The following is a 20,502-nucleotide window of genomic DNA, read 5'->3' as shown; positions in this document are numbered from 1 at the left end:
GCCTTCCTCACTAAGCTTAATCATTTCTGGCTTTTTATTTAAAGTGAGAGGCATGCAGCTCTTCCTTTCACTTGAATGCTTGGATGCTATTGTAGGGTTATTAATTGGCCTAATTTCAATATTGTTGTGCCTTAGGGAATAGGGAGGCCTGGGGAGAGGGAGAGAGAGAGAAGAACGCCAGTCAGTTGGAGCAGTCAGAACACGCACAACATTTATCGGTTAAGTTCACCATCTTACATGGGCATGGTTCATGGTGCCTCAAAACCATTACAATAGTAACAGCAAAGATTACTGATCACAGATCACCATAACAAATATAACAATAATGAAAAAGTTTGAAATATTTGTGAGAATTACCAAAATGTGACAGAGACACAGAGTGAGCAAGTGCTGTTGGAAAACTGACACCAGTAGACTTGCTTGATGCCAGGTTGCCACAAGCATTCAATTTGTAAAAATGCAATAAAGCAAAGCGCAATAAAACAAAATATGCTTGTAATTACAAACAAATCACCCTTACCATGGAGAGATCTGGTGGTCCCCACTTTGACCAAGTAATCAAAGTTGGCGTCACCAATCTTGACACAAGAGGCATTGCAAGCCTCTTAAAGTGAAGCAGTAAGAAAGAAATAACACAATATCACCTTTATATATCACATTTATATTATTGTTAAAAATGTTATACTTGAGGGACTTCCCTGGTGGCGCAGTGGTTAAGAATCTGCCTGCCAATGCAGGGGACACGGGTTTGAACCCTGGTCCGGGAAGATCCCACATGCTGCGGAGCAGCTAAGCCCGTGTGCCACAACTACTGAGCCTGTGCTCTAGAGCCTGCGAGCCACAACTACTGAAGCCCGTGTACCACAACTACTGAAGCCCGTACACCTAGAGCCCATGCTCTGCAACGAAGAGAAGCCACTGCAATGAGAAGCCCATGCACTGCAACTAAGAGTAGCCCCCGCTCGCCGCAACTGGAGAAAGCCCATGCGCAGCGATGAAGACCCAACGCAACCAAAAATAAGTAAAATAAAATAAAATTTTAAAAAAATGTTATACTTAAATATAACCATTAAGAAACAACATGACAAATCCAGACTGTGTGACATTCTGTAGGACAACTGACCTAAGTTTTCTCATTATAAACAACCAAAAAAATGTGTCTGTTCTCCATTAAAAGTTCTAAAAAAGATATAAAAACAGAATGTAATGTGTGGATCTAAATGGGCCCTGGATCCTGGAGACAGTTGGGAAAGACTGAATATGGATAGCTTATTAAACGGTGTTTGGAATTTTTGTTTTCGCAGATGTGATAATGAGTTAGTGATTATAGAATATGTTCTTAGTTTTAGGAGATGTAAATTTGCAGATTGAAGTATTTAGATGTAATGTGTCATGTCTGCCACTTGTATTCAGATGGTTCAGAATTTGCTCCCACAAATATGGCAAAATGTTAAGTTAGTGAACGTATGTGAAGAGACCTGGGTGTTCATAGTACTATTTTCTCTTTCAATTTTACTGTACACTTGAAATCTTCAAAGTAAAAGCTGAGGGAAAGGTTATAGCATATGATACTGCCAAAGGAAAACCATTTGAAAAGTTTGTGTGAATGAGAAAGCATATGAATATTCTACTGCCCTATGTTAACATTTGACACTTCTGTCTTTCCATGCTAGTGGCTTGGATAATAAGTGTTCTGTGTATCCACTGACGTTTGACAAAAATGAAAACATGGCTGCCAAAAAGAAGTCCGTTGCTATGCACACCAACTACCTGTCGGCCTGCAGCTTTACCAACTCTGACATGCAGGTAAATAAGGGGATGCATGATGACGGGCCAGCCTGCTGGGGAGCAGGGTTGGTCGTGGAGAGCTAAAGTGGAGTTGCAGGCGAGGAAGCTGTTCTGGTGTCCCTCTTCACAGGAGGCTGTGTGCACTCCAGTTGACTCTAAGAGGAAGCTCCTGTTGTTTTTCATATATATGTGTATATGTGTGTATATGTATATATGTTTATATGTGTATGTGTGTATGTTTATATATGTGTATATGTGTGTGTACATGTATATATGTTTATATATGTGTGTATACGTGTATGTGTGTGTGTATGTGTTTATATATGTGTATATGTGTGTGTATACGTGTATATATGTGTGTGTATGTGTATATGTGTGTATACATGTTTATGTGTATATATGTGTGTGTGTATATATGCATTTTTTTTTTTTTGAGCATGCCACTCAGCTTGTGGGATCTCAATTCCCCTACCAGGGACTGAACCCAGGCCACGGCAGTGAAAGGGCCGAATCCTAACCACTAGACCACCAGGGAATTCCTGGTTATATTATTATTTTTAATAAAATCAGAAATGGGGAAATTCAGGGCTGTTGACTGTTGGCAGAGATGAGATGAACTCCATGCCATATTGAACCTCCTCCTCTAATTGACTTGGTGGGGGTGGGAGTGGGTCAAGGAAACTTCTGGGGTGGTGGAAATTCCTGTCTGGGTCAGAGAGGTGGTTCCAAGGTGCCTCCGTATGTAAACCTTCACAGGGTGCTGACTTTCAGAGTTGTGCACGTGACACGCCTCATCGTACCTATTTTTCACTCCTGTTTTAACACATTCGAAAAGAAAAAGCATCAGAGGGTAAATCTGTGCCCTACTTTGAACAAGCCACAAAGTGGAGACAATCCAGCTTCAACGCTTTGGCCACGTTTTCTCTCACAAGTCCTAAAGCATCCTATCGTGTCTCTGTCACATCTCTCCAGAAAGCCTGCACAGATGCCACCACCCGCATTGCCAGATACCAGGGGTGACTGAATAGCAGGGGAGGCTGGGAGTTCAGAGCAGGAGTGGGGGGTCGTAAACGTGCTGCAGGGGCCACCCTGGAGGATGAGTGTGTTGCCAGTGAGGTGGAGGGGAGCATTGTAGGAGGCAGGTGGCCCGAGAGGTGGGCAGGGCCCGATCACAGGGTGCCCTGAGTGGCGGGGCTGACCCTACCAATGGCAGGGAGCCATTGCTGGGGCTGGGGCAGATTGGGTTTGCTTGAAGGAGGAGACTGAGTCAGATTAAAGGCCACTCTGGCTTCAGCTGACTGACGTCAGCAGCGGGGTTGGGGGTGGCAAGGATAGCGGCAAGGAGACCCGGGGATGGGTAATTGTCTCACTTCTGACGGGAGGGCTGTTCGGACTTAGAGGGCAGCGTTTACACCTGTTTTTCGCGACCAGGAGTCTTGCAGGCCTCTGCAGTAGAGAGTGCTGTTGCCCTGGCTGCTGCAGTGGCCACATCGGATGTCTTTGGGCCTGAGGGGCAGCCAAAGCAACAGAGGATGTTTAGTCTCCTGTTCTGGATGGTGAATCCTGAGCAAGCTTTTATTGTTCTCTGTGTTTTGTTTTTCTCACTTGCAAGTGAGGATCGTAGTAAATTCCTCCCTCATGAGGTTTTCTGAGGATTAAATGAGATGATTCATCTCAAATACTTAGTAAATATCAATAAACATTAGCTCTTATTGTTTTGTTATTTATATTAACGCAAAGCTTCATGGGTGATTCAGATGCATAGCCTAGTTTGGGTACCACTGAACTCATGAACTAAGCTTCCTTCCAGCTCTGGGATCTAAGATGAAAAACAGAAACCTCAAAAAGCTGTTATAAGACCTACAGATTCTCTACATTCCAGAATAAATGAGTGACAATGAGTTAGAGGATCTGTTTAGTGCATTTATCATAATGAATGTTTGGTTTATAAAATTTATTTTTACTTACATTGTAATGAAGAGCACAAATATTTAAAATATTTTTTAAATATTAAGAAGTTACTGTTAACTTTTAAAGACTATTCATTTCTTTGACTGAAGAGTATGGTATGGAAAATTCCCATTAAAGAGCTAGACCGAGGGAATCATTTCAGGCAGTCATTTGTTTGGACCTGATGTCCCAAAAAAGATTGGCAATTACTGGCCCCTTTGCAAATGTTAGGACAGGACTGGGGTGGAGCATCCCCTAGTGGGTGTGGCCAGCAGAGATTAGAGGGAATTGTAGCACATCACAAAATACAAGTTCTCAAATTAAGACATGGTCCAAGTCTTGTGTGTTCCTAAGCTGCTCTGACCAGCCTGAGTCCTCTTGTCAGGTGTACAAAGGCCTCTTAAGGGAAGTCGAGGCCAGAGGGAGTCCCATGGGCAGCTGCATGGGCTTTGTAGCCTGGAGGGTCTCCAAATTTGAGAGCTGCCTGCAAGTGGGGGCTTTGAGGAGGGCCTTGGGGCCCACACCCAAGAAGCCTGAGAACTCTGGAACTCAGCCAGCTCTTTCTCCATGGAGGGGCCTCTCCTGGCTGCAAGAAGATCCTAGGCCTCCCAGACTGCTGGCAGGAACACACTCCCAAGACGGTGTGGCCAGCAGGTGCAAGGCCAGGGTGGGAATGGATTCTTTCCTTGTAATATGTCCCCTCCCTGCAAGAAACAGAAGATTCTTTTACAAGTGCTAGGCCTAGCGTGTGAGAGGGAAGGGAAGAGAGGGGGAAGGAGGGAGAGGATGAGAGGAGACCACCAGCACGTGGAAACTGGGGGTACAGCACAGTCAGTGGGTGCACTGAATGCTGGCAGTCCTTTAAGGCCTACTTCCTGTTTTCTTTCCTCAGCCATCAGTAATCTCCACCCACAGAGGGCTCTGTTGTGGGCACTTACACTGCAAGAGCCCCTTCCCACACTGTCTTATCACCTCGTCCAGCCCCTGTGAGCAGCAGGAAGGTGGGGCGTAGGGAGGCTCTGCTTGCCAGGGCTTAACCCTTGTGGGTCCCCCTATGGCTGCTCAGAACCATGCTGGCTCCAGGGCTCTGCGATACCATCAGCTGGGTCTTTGAGGCCTTGAGCCCTGGATCCCCACTGCCTTTCTCCCAGTTGCAGCAGAGCCCAAGCCTCACACACACTGGCAGCAACAAAATTTAAAACCCTAGTTCTGGCCACCATGCCTTTCCCCAGGCACCCCAGTGTTCTTCTTCATTCATGGGCCAGCCTTTGTACTTGAAATTATCCAGAGTCTGCTTGAGGGACAGCTGCACTGACCTCAGACAGATTTTCCTAAAATATACCCTTGATTTGGTCATTCTGCTCAGAAGCTTTCCACAGGTCCCTCTTGCCTACAGGCTAAAGTCCTGACTCCGTACCCAGGCACACCTTTCATTCACTGCACAGGTGCGCCTTCCCCTCAGCTCGCTCTGCTCTCCTCCCCTTCCTTAGTGAGTGGCCAGCTCTCAGTCCTCCTCTGAGATCAGCTCACATGTTGCCAAAGTGGGTTTGGTGTCCCTCTCACAGATCTACCTATATCTCAGCACTTCTCACTCTGTCGTAAGTGATCATTGTCTCGTCTGCCAAGACCATCAGAAACACCTGCCACCCAGCAATGCTAAGTTTATTAGACCTACTGCAGCAAGGGAGAACCCCAACTTGACAGAATCACTATACCGTCTCAAAATGAAGAAACTGGGGAAGGGTCCTTAGAGGGTTTCAGGGTCCAGGGTGAGTGGTCCAACCTCACCATGGTTGCAGACCCTGAATTGCAGTCCTCTGTGGGTCCTGAATAAACCCATCTTTGCTGGAGAAATACCTGGCAGTCTATTTGTTTCAGGTCAACAGCTTGCTCACCAGGACTTGCTTTATAAGACCCTTACCTCGCTGGGCTTACCAACCCTAAGCTATTATGTCATAACTAGTTTTCCACCTTAAAAGACCCACCTTAAAATGGGAGGGCACACACCTTGGCAGCGGTCGTGGAGGAAACCGGCGAGGCTTCTGGAAAGAGCTGGTGAGCAAGCTGCTGCCCCTGCGCTTTTTTTGCCTGCAACCATAGCGAGTGGACCATGGCGAGGCATGTGCAAGTCCCCACACAGCAAGGCAAGGAGAACCGTTTTACAGGGTGGAAAAGGAAGTTGGGAGGATTAAACAGAGTTCATGGCTTTTCTTTTTTTTTTTTAATTTATTTATTTTATTTATTTATTTTTGGCTGCATTAGGTCTTCATTGCTGCACGTGGGCTTTCTCTAGTTGTGGTGAGCGGGGGCTACTCTTCATTGTGATGCGTGGGCTTCTCACTGTGGTGGCTTCTCTTGTTGCAGAGCACGGGCTCTAGGCTCGCGGGCTCAGTAGTTGTGACTTGCAGGCTCTAGAGTGCAGGCTCAGTAGTTGTGGCATGTGGGATCTTCCCGGACCAGGGATCGAACCCGTGTTCCCTGCATTGGGAGGTGGATTCTTAACCACTGCGCCACCAGGGAAGCCCGAGTCCATGGCTTTTCATTGGCCGAATCCTTCCCAGGAAAGAAGAGAAGTCTGTCTTCTTCCTGTTGGTCTCTATCATCACAGGACATGAAAGCTCCCCCTTCCGGTCTCCCACTGTATTTAATTGAGGCTTCTGTTTCATTAATTTTTTACAAAGCTGTTAGTCTTGATAAGTAAGCTTAGTTGGTTCACAGTTTTATCTTGCAGGAGCAGTTATTTCCTGGAGCGGGCAGCTAGGTTATTTTTACTTGGTTTCTCAGTATTGTCTAATGCAGCACCGGGAAGTGTGCCTGGCCCTGGAATTGATTAACGTAGGGACAGGGAGTTTGGTGGGTTTCAGTCCTTCCTGACAATCCTGTTAACCAAGTTCCAGGAGAGCAGAGACCAAGACACAGTCTTTCTGCAAACCCTGATGCCTAGCGGAGGGCCTGGACGTGGTCAGCACACGGCAGATGCTGGTTGACCCTGTGTGTCTGTCAGCACCACTCAGTGGCCCAGGGAGCCTCTGGGGGATCCAGCTACAGGAGACTGTGTTTAGCAAAATCCTGCTCCAGGTGGGTCCCGGCAAGCAACGTCAGCATCACCTGGGAGTTTGTGGGAAATACAGAATCTCAGGCCCCACCCCAGGCTCTCTATTAGCAGCTGCGTGTGGGGTTGCACATTAATGTCTGAGAAGCACGATGCTGGGCTTGGGTGCTTGTGGGAGCCGCTTGAGGTTCTGTGAAGCAAGCGTTCACAGAGCCCTTCCTACGTGGCAGGCAGGTATAGAGCCCCGCAGGTACCACAGGGAGACCTCTGGATTCCATACTCTGCAGGAGGACAGGCACATAAACAGCTCCAGGACAGCGAGGGTGTCAAAAATGAACTGTTTCTTTCTCAGTACCAGAGAAAGAGTTCTGTGCTTGAGTCCAGATTTAGCAGGGGTGGGGGTGGGGGTGGGGGTGGTGTGTGTGTGTGTGTGTGTGTGTGTGTGTGTGTGTGTGTGTGTGTGTGTGTGTGTGTGTGTGTGTGTGTGTAAGGAGCCTCCTCTTCCCTGTGGAACTGTAAGCATCTGCTTGGCTTCCCCTGACAGGGACATTAATGACAGCCACACCCTTCCTGTCCTTTCCTGCGGCAGATCCTGACAGCGAGTGGCGACGGCACGTGTGCCCTGTGGGACGTGGAGAGCGGGCAGCTGCTGCAGAGCTTCCATGGGCACGGGGCCGACGTGCTCTGCTTGGACCTGGCTCCCTCAGAAACCGGGAACACCTTCGTGTCCGGGGTAAAGACCCAAGGAAGATCTCTGGGGGGGTCCTTTGTCCACTAGGGAGGCTCATGGTAGCACTTCCTGTTAATCTGTGGGACTAGACTGGACACTTCCCTGGATGGGGCTGAGATTCCTTAAATAAGTAGCAGAGAGTGAGCCTCTGAGACCTTTAGAGACAGTCGCTAGGCACCAGGAGGCTCAGGTGGCAGTGGTGGCGAAGCATCGCTGTGGCGTGATCAGAGCTTTGACACTGGTGGGACACTCTCCCGCCCCACCCCTGCCAGTCGCCAGCCCCTCCCACTCTCGGGCACAGGGAACAGCGTATCTGAAGGCTACGAGTCGGACAGGCAGGCCACCATGGCAGAGGAGCACCAGATGAGCCAGGACACCTGGGACCCACGTTTGCTACCTGACTCTCCATTTCATCCTCTGTAAATTGGGCATAAGGCACGATAGCATTTGCCCCCCACCTTCCCCAGGATATTGTGAGCAGTAGAGGGAAGAGTTTACAGTGTGGTATGCAGAGAGGCAAGTATTTCTATGGACACCTGGGAATAAGAATGGAGAACTGAGGTGGCTGGCCTGACCCCTGGGTCCTGTCTCATCTCGCTCAGGAGACAAGTGATGAGAGAGGACAGAGATGCAAACGCTGTCTAATGATGTTTGCTCCGAGCTGCCCACATCTTAGTCCTGGGCCTCAGGTGAGGGCTGTGAGGCCTCGAGTGGGCAGGGACCCTGATTTTCTTCTTGGGTATTTGGCCCTATCTGTGTACATTTCATTCTTGTGTCTTTGTATAACTGTATTTATCCCTACTCAACGACACTCTTTTTTCAAATTGTTGGTATCATTGTGGACTGTATCGTCTCTTTCAGAGTATTAAACTCCATCTGATTTAGGGTCCAGTAACGATTTGAAGAGACTCGCTGATTCCTTTGTCCACATTCTCAGTAAAGATGCTTGGAGTGCTGAACTCCCACAGCAGGTCTCGCTGAGACATCAGTCGTGGCACCTCATCCACCCTCTCCTCTGAGTTGAAACCAACAACTTGGACACTAATTTTAACCCATGACTCCTTCTGTTTGACCTTTGAGAGTCTAATTATACTGCTCATGCTTGATCACGGAAGGCTCTGCAGGAATTTATCAAAATGCTCCCAGAAGCAAGAGAGTATGTGAAAGCCTAGTGTTCATGATTCTCTGGGTCATGGTAGCAGCCCAGAGAAGGTTCACTTTACAGGTGTTGAGGCAGAAGTCCAGGGAGGTGACTTGCCTGAGCCACCCAGCCGACTGCGGGCAACACCCTGACTAGGCTGCTGGGGTGCAGCTGGCCCAGGGGCTGCCCCACACACCTGAGGCAAAGCTGGGAGGTCCCACCACACCCACTGTCCACCTGCCCTCCTCTCCTCTGGGCTTACAGAGGCAGAGATAAAGAGGAGGGGGAAAGAGAGGGAAAAGTGAAGAGAGATGCCCAGGAGGAAGGAGAGAAGGAGGCTCTGGAGAGTTTGCAGCCCCTCAGAAAGGTGGGAGAGAAGAAAACGTGCTTAAAAGGGGGCTGGGTGCCTTCCCTTGCTCGTCACCCTGACCCCAAGACCTCTCTCTGGCCGCGTGAGGGCTTGTCAGTTGAGGAAAGTGGCCTTAGGTAAAGCTAGTGCCAGAAGAGCATATTGTCAGCCATTTACTAATGGGAACCAAAAGGTCTCTGTGACATAACCAGAACTCATGCCTGTCTGTAGACATTCCTTGCATTGTACATAACTCTGGGTAACTTTCTGTTTGTAGGGATGTGACAAGAAAGCCATGGTGTGGGACATGCGCTCCGGACAGTGCGTGCAGGCCTTTGAAACGCACGAATCTGACATCAACAGTGTCCGGTCAGTGAGTAGAACGTTCACGTTGCTCCTCTGTCCTCCAGTGTTCCCCGGCCTGGGCTAGCACTTAGCCTCTAGGCTCAATTTACTTGGCCGAGAGAGGCTTTTCCAGCAATAATGGCTGATTTGTGGTGGGACTGAACAGCACTCCCGATTTCTTGGAGAATTTTAATATAATTGCGCTAGGGGCAATGGATATTATCCTGTCTAGGTCAAGTCAGTGTTTCTCATTCATTCATTCAACAAATGTTGATGAAGTCCTTATCTGCGAGACATTATTCCAGAAACTGGGAGTACTGTTTTGAACAAGACAACATCGCTACTGTCCTACAGAAGACAAAGCACAGATAAACGTGCTGTTTAAGTACTGCTAAGTGCTAAGAGAAAGTAAAACAGGGAACTGTGATAAGATGGGGTATTTCTTTGAATGGTCAGGCCTCTCTGATAAATTGATGTTTAAATTGAGACCAGGATAATGAAGGAGCCAGGCTTGCAAAGAGCCGGGGGGAAGATCAGGGAGGTGAGATGTTCAGGGACCTAACAAAAGGCCAGGTCACCACTAGCGAGTCCTGAGTTGGGGAGGTGGCCAGCGTGATCCATGTTTTGCCTTTGAAAGGTCACTCTGGGTGCTGTATGGAGAATGGATTGTAGGGGAGCAAGAATGGAAGTATGACGGCCAGTTAGAAGGTTGTTGTGTGAGTTTTAGAATGAAATGATGGTGGCTGCAACTAAAGAAGACACACAGGGAGGACAGAAATGTCTAGAATTGTGAAGGATTTGAGATTTTACCCTAGCTGCAAGCTATGAAGTAAGGCTGCCACAGATTCATGGATGCTGCTAGAAGGCATGAGACTCCTGGGTTAGAGATGAAGGATAGTTGGTTACTCATAGTGATGGCAGTAGCTGGGGTATCAGCATCTTTTTGCTGGTTACCTAAGCCCCAATTCTACAGGGTCACATGAAAAGGGCCAAATGACACCTGCCCATGCAAAGGGCTGCATTATAGGAGAAGAACCCTCAGCTCAGGGAACCTGTATCTTTTATAAGGGGCAGTAAGCACTGATACATTTGCTAAGACAGGGAGGGTTGGAGGCAGTGCAGGGAGAAGGCAGTGGTTGCATATGGATTCTGGAGCTCTGTCTTGGGCTAGCTAAGTCTGAGACGCTATTATACGACCAAGTGGAAATGTCAAGTAGGTAGCAGGAGCTGTGAACCGGATTCCAAGAGAGAGGTCAGGACTTGACATATATATTTAGAAGCTGGCACTGTCAGGACAGCATTTAAAGTATAATCACGCAAGAATATTTATACTTAGAGGAAAGTACTAGACTTATTCCCCTTAAAAGCCAGAACACAGGGCTTCCCTGGTGGTGCAGTGGTTAAGAATCCACCTGCCAATTCAGGGGACACGGGTTTGAGCCCTGGTCCAGGAAGATCCCACAGGCCGCAGAGCAACTAATCCCGTGCGCCACAACTACTGAGCCTGCGCTCTAGAGCCCGTGAGCCACAACTACTGAGCCCGTGTGCCACAACTACTGAAGCCTGCACGCATAGAGCCCATGCTCTGCAACAAGAGAAGCCACAGCAATGAGAAGCCCTCACACTGCAACCAGAGAAAAGTCCACATGCAGCAGTGAAGACCCAACACAGCCAAAAATAAATAAATAAAATAATAATAATAATAATTTTTAAAAAGCCAGAACACAATAAGAATACTTAATTACCTTAGTGGTAGAAATATTAATGAGAATTTTCTAGCTCTTTGACCTCAAATGTAGGAAAGGAAAACAGGGGAAAAAAAACTATCACTTTTTGCAAATGTGCAGTAATTACCCAGAAAATCCAAGGAAATCAATTGAGAAATTACTACAGATAGTAAATGAGGTTTTTTGTGTTTTTTTTTTTTGTGGTACACGGGCCCCCCCACTGTTGTGGCCTCTCCCATTGCAAAGCACAGGCTCCGGACGCGCAGGCTCAGCGGCCGTGGCTCACGGGCCCAGCTGCTCCGCAGCATGTGGGATCTTGCTGGACCGGGGCACGAACCCGTGTCCTCTGCATCGGCAGGCGGACTCTCAACCACTGCGCCACCAGGGAAGCCCAGTAAATGAGGTTTTTAAGATACAGGATAGAATATAAAGCCACAAAACTAAATTAAATCCCTATATATTCATGAAATAACAGCTTAAACATGCACGTTCTCTCACCCATGCTGTTCCCTCTACCCAGAACCCTCTTCTTCTAATATCCACCAGGTCTCTACTTAGGCTGCCCTCTGTCCAGAAGGCCTGATTATTTTTCTTTTTAGATATTTATTTATTTTGGCTGTGCCAGGTCTTAGTTGCAGCACGCGGGATCTTCGTTGCGGCGTGCGGCATGCACACGGGATCTAGTTCCCCGACCAGGGATCAAACCCGGGCCCCCTGCACTGGGAGCGCGGAGTCTTACCTACTGGACCACCAGGGAAGTCCCTGAAGGCCTGATTAGAGAGAGGATGACTATAACAGTAATAATCATTAGTTATTGCATGCTTTTTATTTGGTACCATGCCACGTTCTTTGTATAATATATATAGTGTCTTATTCAGTCTTTACAGCAGGAAATGTACATTATCCTCCTCACTTTTCAGATGAAGAAACTGAGGCTGGGCCAGGTGAAGGCACTTGCCAGAAGTATCCCATGTAGTGAGTGGTCAGTGCAGACAGCTTCCCGTGGCTCTGTATATCTGATTGCAGTGTCTGTGTTTATAACCACTGTCTTATCCCTTAGCTCTGGCCAAGTCTTGGGAATGGGGTATATGACCAAGGGGAAGCAAGGATACAGGGGACCTGCCTGTGTTCGGTGTCTGGTACAGATATACATATTATCTCATTTACTCCTTGCCAATACTCTGCAAGGCCAGTGTCACTGTCCCCTGTTTACAGAGAAGAAAATTAGGTCAATGGGACCTTCCAGATGAGCCTCCCTTTCTGGCCTCTGTAATGAGTGGTCTGTGTATCCCTAGAAGTCTGGGGGACCAGCATGGGACAGCCTTCCCAGATGGTTCTGATGGGCACCCAGGACCACTCTAAGTGCTTTCTCCCCACACTTTCTCTCTGCAGATACTACCCGAGTGGAGATGCCTTTGCTTCAGGATCAGATGATGCTACGGTATGTTTCTAAGTTATTGAGAGCTTTTCCTATCCAAAGGAGAGATATGCTGACCTAATTTTAGTTTTCAAAAATAACTTTTTTCCTGATTACAGAACTGATGTGACTTCAATAAAGAAAACTTGGGGGAAAACACTAAATTATGTTAATCATTATACCCAAGAAAAATCACAGTTCAGTGAATTCCTTTCTGTCTTTTTAGTTTTTAAACAAAATGCTTTATAATTTGCTTTTTTCACTTAGCAATAGATTGTGAACATTTTCCCATGCCAATACATATTTTTCTCCCACATTATATTTTCTTAATGATTGAATAGTTTTCCACGTTATGGATATGCCATCATTTACTTAACCAGTCTTCAAGTTTTGGGTCATTAGGTTTTTTCCAAGGTTTTTTTTTCCTGTTAAAAACACTGCTATAAGCAAATATTTTTGGTACCTCTCTTATCATTTCCTTAGAATTAATTCTCTGACATGAGCTTGTTGAGTTAAAAATCAGCCTAGTTTTTTTTTGTTTTGTTTTGTTTTTTGCGGTACACGGGCCTCTCACTGTTGTGGCTTCTCCCGTTGCGGAGCACAGGCTCCGGATGCGCAGGCTCAGCGGCCATGGCTCACGGGCCCAGCCGCCCCGCGTCAAGTGGGATCTTCCCGGACCGGGGCACGAACCCGCGTCCCCTGCATCGGCAGGTGGACTCTCAACTACTGCGCCACCAGGGAAGCCTAAAATCAACCTAGTTTTAAGGCTTTTGATACTAATTGTCAAATTATGTTGACCTATATTTCAGGAGAAAAAAAATATCCTCCTGTGCCCTCAAAATAGCAAATATCTTATTAAATAATGAACTGCACTTTAATTTGCTATCCTGGAAGAAATTACAGGGGAATAGATTGAGGGTTTGATAATCATGAAAATTTAAAACTTCTGTATTTCAAAAAATATTTAACAAAATTTAAGGGCATACATTTGGGAGAATTCAAGAGCTTTCAAAACTTCCCTACCCTTTGATCCAGCCATTGCTATTTCTTGGGAACAATTCTATTCTAAGGATTCTATTTTTTAGCTATTCTAAGGAAAATATCAGAGATGCATATAAAGATTTTTATAGAAGAAGGATCATGGCTTCCCCATAATTTTATTTGTAAAAGAGAAAAATCAGACGTAATCAAACACTTAGCAGGGTATAGCTAAGTAGATTCTGATATATCCACATGAGGAATATAACAACCATATTACTCCTGTTTTTTTTTAAGATTATTTAATGAGATGAGAAAATGCTCATAACATAATGCTAATAGAAGCAATAATGAAACATCCTCCCCATTTAAATCCACACATAAAATAGATTAAGGCTGAAGGGAATAGTCCAGATGTTAGTAAATACCTCTAGGATTGGGGGTGACGTTTATTTCCTTCTTTATGCATTTCTGAGTTTTCCTGAATTTTCTGCAGTGAACACACATTCTTTGTCAGAAAAAAAAAGAGGGCTTTCATTTTTATTTTTGTACCTAAAGAAATCTGTATTTGCTGTTTCTTTGAATCTCCAGTAATCCCTGGAGATTGATAGGAATCGGGATTGAGGGAGAAAATACTAGGAGAGAAAACGAAAGAGGTTTTTCCCTTATCCCTCAAACTACACAAGCCACTGGCACCAGCCTGTAGCTCTGTAGCCATCAATGCACCAAACAGGATCCAGAAACAAGTGCCTCTTTGTCTTCTTTGTCACCCCAGTGTCGCCTCTACGACCTCCGGGCAGACAGGGAGGTTGCCATCTATTCCAAAGAGAGTATCATCTTTGGAGCTTCCAGCGTGGACTTCTCCCTCAGTGGTAAGATTTTATTTCAGAAACTTTCCCAGGACTGTAAAACAGGACTTCAATGAAACCCAGCTCTGCCAAGCTTCCCTCCTAGCTAAACTTCCTGTGGGTCCATGTGCTAAAGAGTCTACTTTTGCACCAGTTTTCCTCCACTGCATTTTTGACAGCCCGCTTTGCCCTGCCTGAAGCAGCTTCCCCAGCCCAGTTCACTCCACGGGAAATGAAGGCTGGGCCCACCTAATGCTCTTCTTCAAAACAATGATGTATCAAAACTGCATCTGTGCCTTTAGGCATTTCCTCTCCAGCCTTCCATTTTCCTTTCACACCTGAAAAGGGACCTTTTTTTCCAGAGGTGGGGCGGTGGGGGGGGGGGGAGTGAACAAGAGTCCCTTTCTTAATTCCCTGAAGCTCATGGCACCTCTGCCCTCACAGCTGGGGAGGCTGCCTGTGAAAGTTAAGGCAGCACTCGTATGCTGGGTCACTGGACCATTCAGTTTTCCCAGACACCCCCCGGTTGTGTAGCTGTGCTTTTGTGCATACATGCTGCTACTGGAACGTCTTTTCCCGTCCTTCTCTGCATTGCAAACTCCTATTCAGTCCTCAAAAGCCAGCTCAAATGTTGCTTTCCCTGTAGTGCCCTTTTTTTAAATTTTTTTAATTTAATTTTAATTTATTTATATATTTTTGGTTGCGTTGGGTCTTTGTTGCTGTGCGTGGGCTTTCTCTAGTTGCATCGAGCAGGGGCTACTCTTCATTGCAGTGCGCGGGCTTCTCATTGCGGTGGCTTCTCTTGTTGTGGAGCACGGGCTCTAGGTGCGCGGGCTTCAGTAGTTGTGGCACGCAGGCTCATTAGTCATGGCTTGCAGGCTCTAGAGCGCAGGCTCAGTAGTTGTGGTGCATGGGCTTAGTTGCTCCGCGGCATGTGGGATCTTCCCAGACCAGGGCTCAAGCCCGTGTCCCCTGCATTGGCAGGCGGATTCTTAACCACTGCACCACCAGGGAAGTCCCCTGTAGTGCCCTTCTTGATCCCCCTTCCTCTATGATCACATAACACTTCACACATAGCTGAGCACTTCCATGACAGCCCTTACCACAGGGTGCTGCAATGATTTATGAGTCAGCCTGCCCACCACCACCCTCCACAGGGGCCAGCAACTGTGCTTTCTCCTCTTTGAATCCCCAGGGCAAAGCACAGTGCCTGGCACATAATGGGCACTAAATCACTGTTTATTAAATGAATGAATGAATGAATGAATGAGTGAGTGCATGAGTGAGAGTCACGAAAAGAAAAACAAGAAGGAAGGAACTGGTTTCATAACCATCATATCCTTCTGCTTTAAGGTCGCCTGCTGTTTGCTGGATACAACGATTATACCATCAACGTCTGGGATGTCCTCAAGGGATCCCGAGTCTCCATCTTGTTTGGACATGAAAACCGTGTTAGTACTCTACGAGTTTCCCCTGATGGGACTGCCTTTTGCTCAGGATCATGGGATCATACCCTCAGAGTAAGAGAGAAGTCTTTCTACTTTCCTGTGTGTGTGAGAGCAGGAGTGATTGGCCTTCCTGAAAGCAGAGGGGTCAGAGTAAGCTAGGATGGGCCTGGGCAGCCAAAATGGAGCTCTACTTTCAATTCTATAGCCACAGAGAAATGATTTGCCTGGGGAGGTAGTGAGTTCCCCATCGATGCAGCTATTCAAGCAGATACCCTAAAAGTCTGATTCCAGCCTTTGACAAGTCAGATTGCCAGTCTCACCTCCCAGTAGTGCTGGGTTCTTGATCTTTGGTCACAGACCCCTGTGAAGCCCACACAGGGGCTTCAGGAGACCTATGAAGGCCCTGCAATTATATGCTAAATTGTGTGTGTGTGCGCGCGCGTGCGCATTTTTCCAGGAAAAGTGTCCTCATGGCTTTTATTAGATTCTCAAAGAGCTCCATGACTTTGTCAGATGTTAGCTCCCTAGAAATGCCACCAAAGTAACCTGTTCATCAAGCAAAGCTTACCTCACTGTGGAAGATCACAAACTTCACAGTCTTATTAGCATTTCAGAAGGGGAGAGCAAAGGCAGGTATTTATGAGGTTTGGGGAGTCTGGTTGAAGGCAGGTCTTTTGATGGAGGGACTTAATTAGGATTGGACAAATTTGTGGCATAGTTTAAGATTGTTGGACACAGGGTGGGGGAGGGAGAGAATTTCGAAGACCGTCTTGAAAAGTAGGCGGTCATTTGATGCTGTGTACTGTCGTGAGAAGTGTGTCTTTTCTAAAGAGGGTAATTGAGTAGTCTAGTCTTAGGGTAAATAGATAAAAGGATTTTTGCAAAGTTCCTGAAACAAACAGTAAAGTTATCTGTGACTTCATCATCCTGGGCAAGAGTTTGCTAAATTAATAAACATGTCAGTGTACCCAGTGAGCTGAATGGGTACAGAGGGTTCTGGTTTTCAATCTAAGAGTTACCTTCCCTAGCAAGAAGGCCACAGATGCCCTTCAGATGATTAACTAAGGGAGAGGGGGAGCCAGGGCCAAAGAAGCCCCTTTGAGTTGCTAGGAGTAAAGTGTTATCTTTCTAAGACATGTGAATGCTCTATTTTGGATGTCGTGTGTATGTTTGTGTATAGTAGACTTTGATTTTATCTCTTTAAACTCAGGTTTTACAAGTCATTAACTGAAAACAGACTAAAAATTACCTATTTGTGTCTTTGCAGGTCTGGGCTTAATCATAATTCACATATAGGTACCTGAGAATAGAATTTGAAATCGTCACATGTAAATAGATCTTGCTTCTAGAGGATCTCAGAGTTTATTGCAACTTAGCTTAAGGGAGCAGCTCCATGACTGAAAGTTCAGCAAGCATCTCCAATATTACTGTTAAAACCACCACCTGGAAAGATCCCAGTGTGAGCCTTTAGCACTATGAGAACACCTTCAAGTACAGTGTTTTTCATTTCAAACACTTTTTAAAATGTATCTGTTTTTAAGGTTATTCTAAACTATCGTCTCAACTCATTCTATCCCCAGTACAGTTCAGCATATAATATATTCTATATTGTTTCCTTGAATCAAATTTATTTTTCGGAGCACTTTAAAAGCTGATTTTTCTCAGTGTACACTGTGACTTTTGGAACGTTCCCCTGCAAGTGCTGACTTTAATGCACTGTGTGAGAAGGACAGTGTTAATTGGTCTTTGATAGAAGAGAATGCCAATTCCAAATGTAATTAGACAGAATCAATTTTTTTAAAGTGTGTTTTTATGGTGAAAGTATCCTTTTCAGCCTTGCGTCCAATTGTATTTTTTCAGATAAAACATTTTCATATGTGTAAACAGTTATAAATGAAGCAGAGATATCATAAAATAGAAGGTTTGATGTGTGAATCTTGTGATTGTGGGATATATCTCTGCATCATGGGGACAGGACGTTTTCTTAGAGGGAAACGCTGAATGTTGTTTGTGACACAAATGCTTCTCAGAGCAACCAAAACCTTTCTGTGTAGGAACACAAGACAGTAAACTCATTTAAAAATCTGTTTGTAGTGTTAGACGTATTAGGATTAGTAGCATCTACTCAGGCTAAAATGAATCTTGTTCATATCAGTTATACTCATCTTTATTGCATTGCAAGTGCAATTACATATACAAATTAATTGATAGGTCTCGAATGATAATGTCTTAGTTTCACTTATATTGAGGAAAAATAGCATAAAATATATCTTGTCTTTATGTGAAATTCAGCAGTTCCTTCTGGAAGGTACCAAGTGTTTTAGTTACAGGATCCCTTATTTTCAGTTCTGTTTTGTTTTAAGGTGTAGAGGCTGATTCTTTGCTTTAGAAAACTCCTCACTCATAAAGATGGCATGCACCACTTAGGGAAACAGAAGGTCATCTCAGACCAAAAATGGTGCCTGGGTGAGGCTTGCCCTGTGGGTGGTCTGGGGTCTGGCAGGCCAGGTTCTCCTGGTGCCCGAGGGCTGTGTGTGCTGAGTCCCCTGGATCCTCGGTCCCCTCTCTTGGCCCTGCTCCAGCCTGGACCTTTTCCTAACGGTAGTTCTGGCTTTGCAGGCCCAGCCGCAGGCTCTGCTGCTTGAAGTTGCCCTTCCAGGGCTGGAGCCACCCGATAGGCCTGGACCCAGTGCCCCTGTAAACCTCAGGGGGTGTGCCAGGCCCACCTGCAAAACAACTTGTTCAGGTATCAAGATGGGCCCAGTCAGTCAAAAATTACCCAAGCCAGCTTTTCAATCAACTCTTTTTAAATAAACATAATGATTATATGCAATCATTTGCCAAGAAAACATTTACCAAGGGTTTTACTACACAACAGGCCCTGGAGTAGAGAGAGAAAATATGAAAGGCTCCTGCTCACCCCCCTACCCCCTCACCCCCCCTCCTCTCGCATCCCCCAGACCTCCACCCCGCCCTACCCACCTTGAGAGCCCAGAGGGAAGGGGGGACGGAGCATGGTCCAGAGGGACAACTTTTCAGCCACCTTCTCCCTCTAGTATAGATTCCAGTCTGAACAGGCGCTCAGGGAAATGGGCACAGGGTCTACCCAGCTCCTGCCAACTGCTGAAGGGCTGGCCCCACAATGTGTCCTGTGAAATTCTCAAGCTCTGCTCCCAGAATGTTCCTGAGCTTGTTCCTGGGCTCCTAGTTATGGCATCCCCTTCCCTCTCTCCCACAGACCTTTTTGTGCCTCTGCACTCTGACCTGGGCCTCCCAGAAGTGAAGGAAGGCAGGGCAAAGGAAAAGTTACCCAGACTCTGGGGAAGCAAATTCAAGGTTATATGTTTGGAGAGGTGGGGGAGCATCTTCAGTAAATGTGCAAAATAGGCCCTAACTTTCCAATCAAAAAAGTGACCACAATGTGACCACAAAAGTGACCACATTTCAGCCATAAAAAGAAATGAAATTGAGTTATTTGTAGTGAGGTGGATGGAACTAGAGACTGTCATACAGGGTGAAGTAAGTCAGAAAAAAAAAACAAATACCGTATGCTAACACATACATATGGCATCTTAAAAAAAAAATGGTTCTTCTAGGGGCAGGACAGGAATAAAGATGCAGATGTAGAGAATGGACTTGAGGACACGGGGAGGGGGAGGGGTAAGCTGGGACGAAGTGAGAGAGTGGCATGGACATATATACACTACCAAATGTAAAATAGTGAGAAGAAGCCACATAGCACAGGGAGATCAGCTCGGTGCTTTGTGACCACCTAGAGGGGTGGGATAGAGACGCAAGAGGGAGGGGATATGGGGATATATGTATACGTATAGCTGCTTCACTTTGTTATACAGCAGAAACTAACACACCATTGTAAAGCAATTATACTCCCATAAAGATGTTTTAAAAAATAAATAAAAAATAATTTTTAAAAAAGTGACCTTCAAGGCCCTAAGAAAGTATTCCCTCAAACACTCACCCCCATGGGCAGTTAGCCACCTCCCCTATAAGTATTTACTCTCACAGTGCCTGTTGTTTAGTATTTATTGATGAAATACTTGGCTGGAAATATACTACACCACATGGAAACTGAAGGATAAACCCCAGGTAATAAATTATATTTTGCATATTCAAAATAATGCTGAGTGGAGTGTTTTAATCTGGTTTTCTTTCTTTAGAGGACTTGGAGGCAAAGCTACCAAACCATTGTGGTGAAGGGGCCAAATAGATGTGCCCTGAGGTGTGCATAGCCTTGGACACCCCCTTTCCAGCCAGAGAAGAGAAAGGTTAGGCAGACAAGGGGGTTAAACAAGGAGGTATGTGATGACAGGTGTTTGTGGGAAATACCTGTGAACTGAAACCAAGGCAGCTGCTTTGGAGGGAATGAGCAGCTGGCCTCCCAGAAGTAGGGCCCTGCTGCTGGTCCTGTTCTGGAATGAGCCCAAGGCCAGAGCAGGCACCCAATATCCACTTCCCTCTTCCCACCCTGGACCTCCTCTATACCCTTCCCGGGATTATAAGTGGCTTAAAGGCAGTACAGGTTGTAAGGGCCTTAGCATCCTTGCCTCTCATAGTTGCTTGGCCATCTGGCTAGAAGGTGGTCCTGCTGACACTAGGACTCATCTATAAGAGGGGGACAGCATGGGGACAAAGGATGTGCACCTAGTTTCAGACCCAGCTCTACCACTTTTACAGGATATACAATGTCTAAATTTGTCTCAGCCTTAGT

General features: G+C 46.2%; 1 protein-coding gene across 4 annotated transcripts in view; it reads left to right on the top strand.

Annotated features, from left to right (window-relative positions):
* Positions 1–19,315, top strand: part of GNB5 (G protein subunit beta 5) — a 43,541-nt gene extending 24,226 nt beyond the window's left edge. For all 4 annotated transcript variants that reach the window (XM_067747346.1, XM_067747363.1, XM_067747375.1 and 1 more), the window contains exons 5-11: positions 1,674–1,806; positions 7,380–7,523; positions 9,288–9,379; positions 12,475–12,523; positions 14,253–14,349; positions 15,679–15,845; positions 17,041–19,315. In XM_067747346.1, coding sequence (XP_067603447.1) covers positions 1,674–1,806; positions 7,380–7,523; positions 9,288–9,379; positions 12,475–12,523; positions 14,253–14,349; positions 15,679–15,845; positions 17,041–17,052 — 694 coding nt within the window. In that variant the 3' untranslated portion in view covers positions 17,053–19,315. The remainder of the gene's footprint in view (positions 1–1,673; positions 1,807–7,379; positions 7,524–9,287; positions 9,380–12,474; positions 12,524–14,252; positions 14,350–15,678; positions 15,846–17,040) is intronic.
* Positions 19,316–20,502: the final 1,187 nt, after the last annotated feature.

Source organism: Pseudorca crassidens, chromosome 1, assembly GCF_039906515.1.
Source record: "Pseudorca crassidens isolate mPseCra1 chromosome 1, mPseCra1.hap1, whole genome shotgun sequence".
Lineage (NCBI taxonomy): Eukaryota > Metazoa > Chordata > Mammalia > Artiodactyla > Delphinidae > Pseudorca > Pseudorca crassidens.
This window is presented reverse-complemented; position numbering and strand designations above follow the sequence as displayed.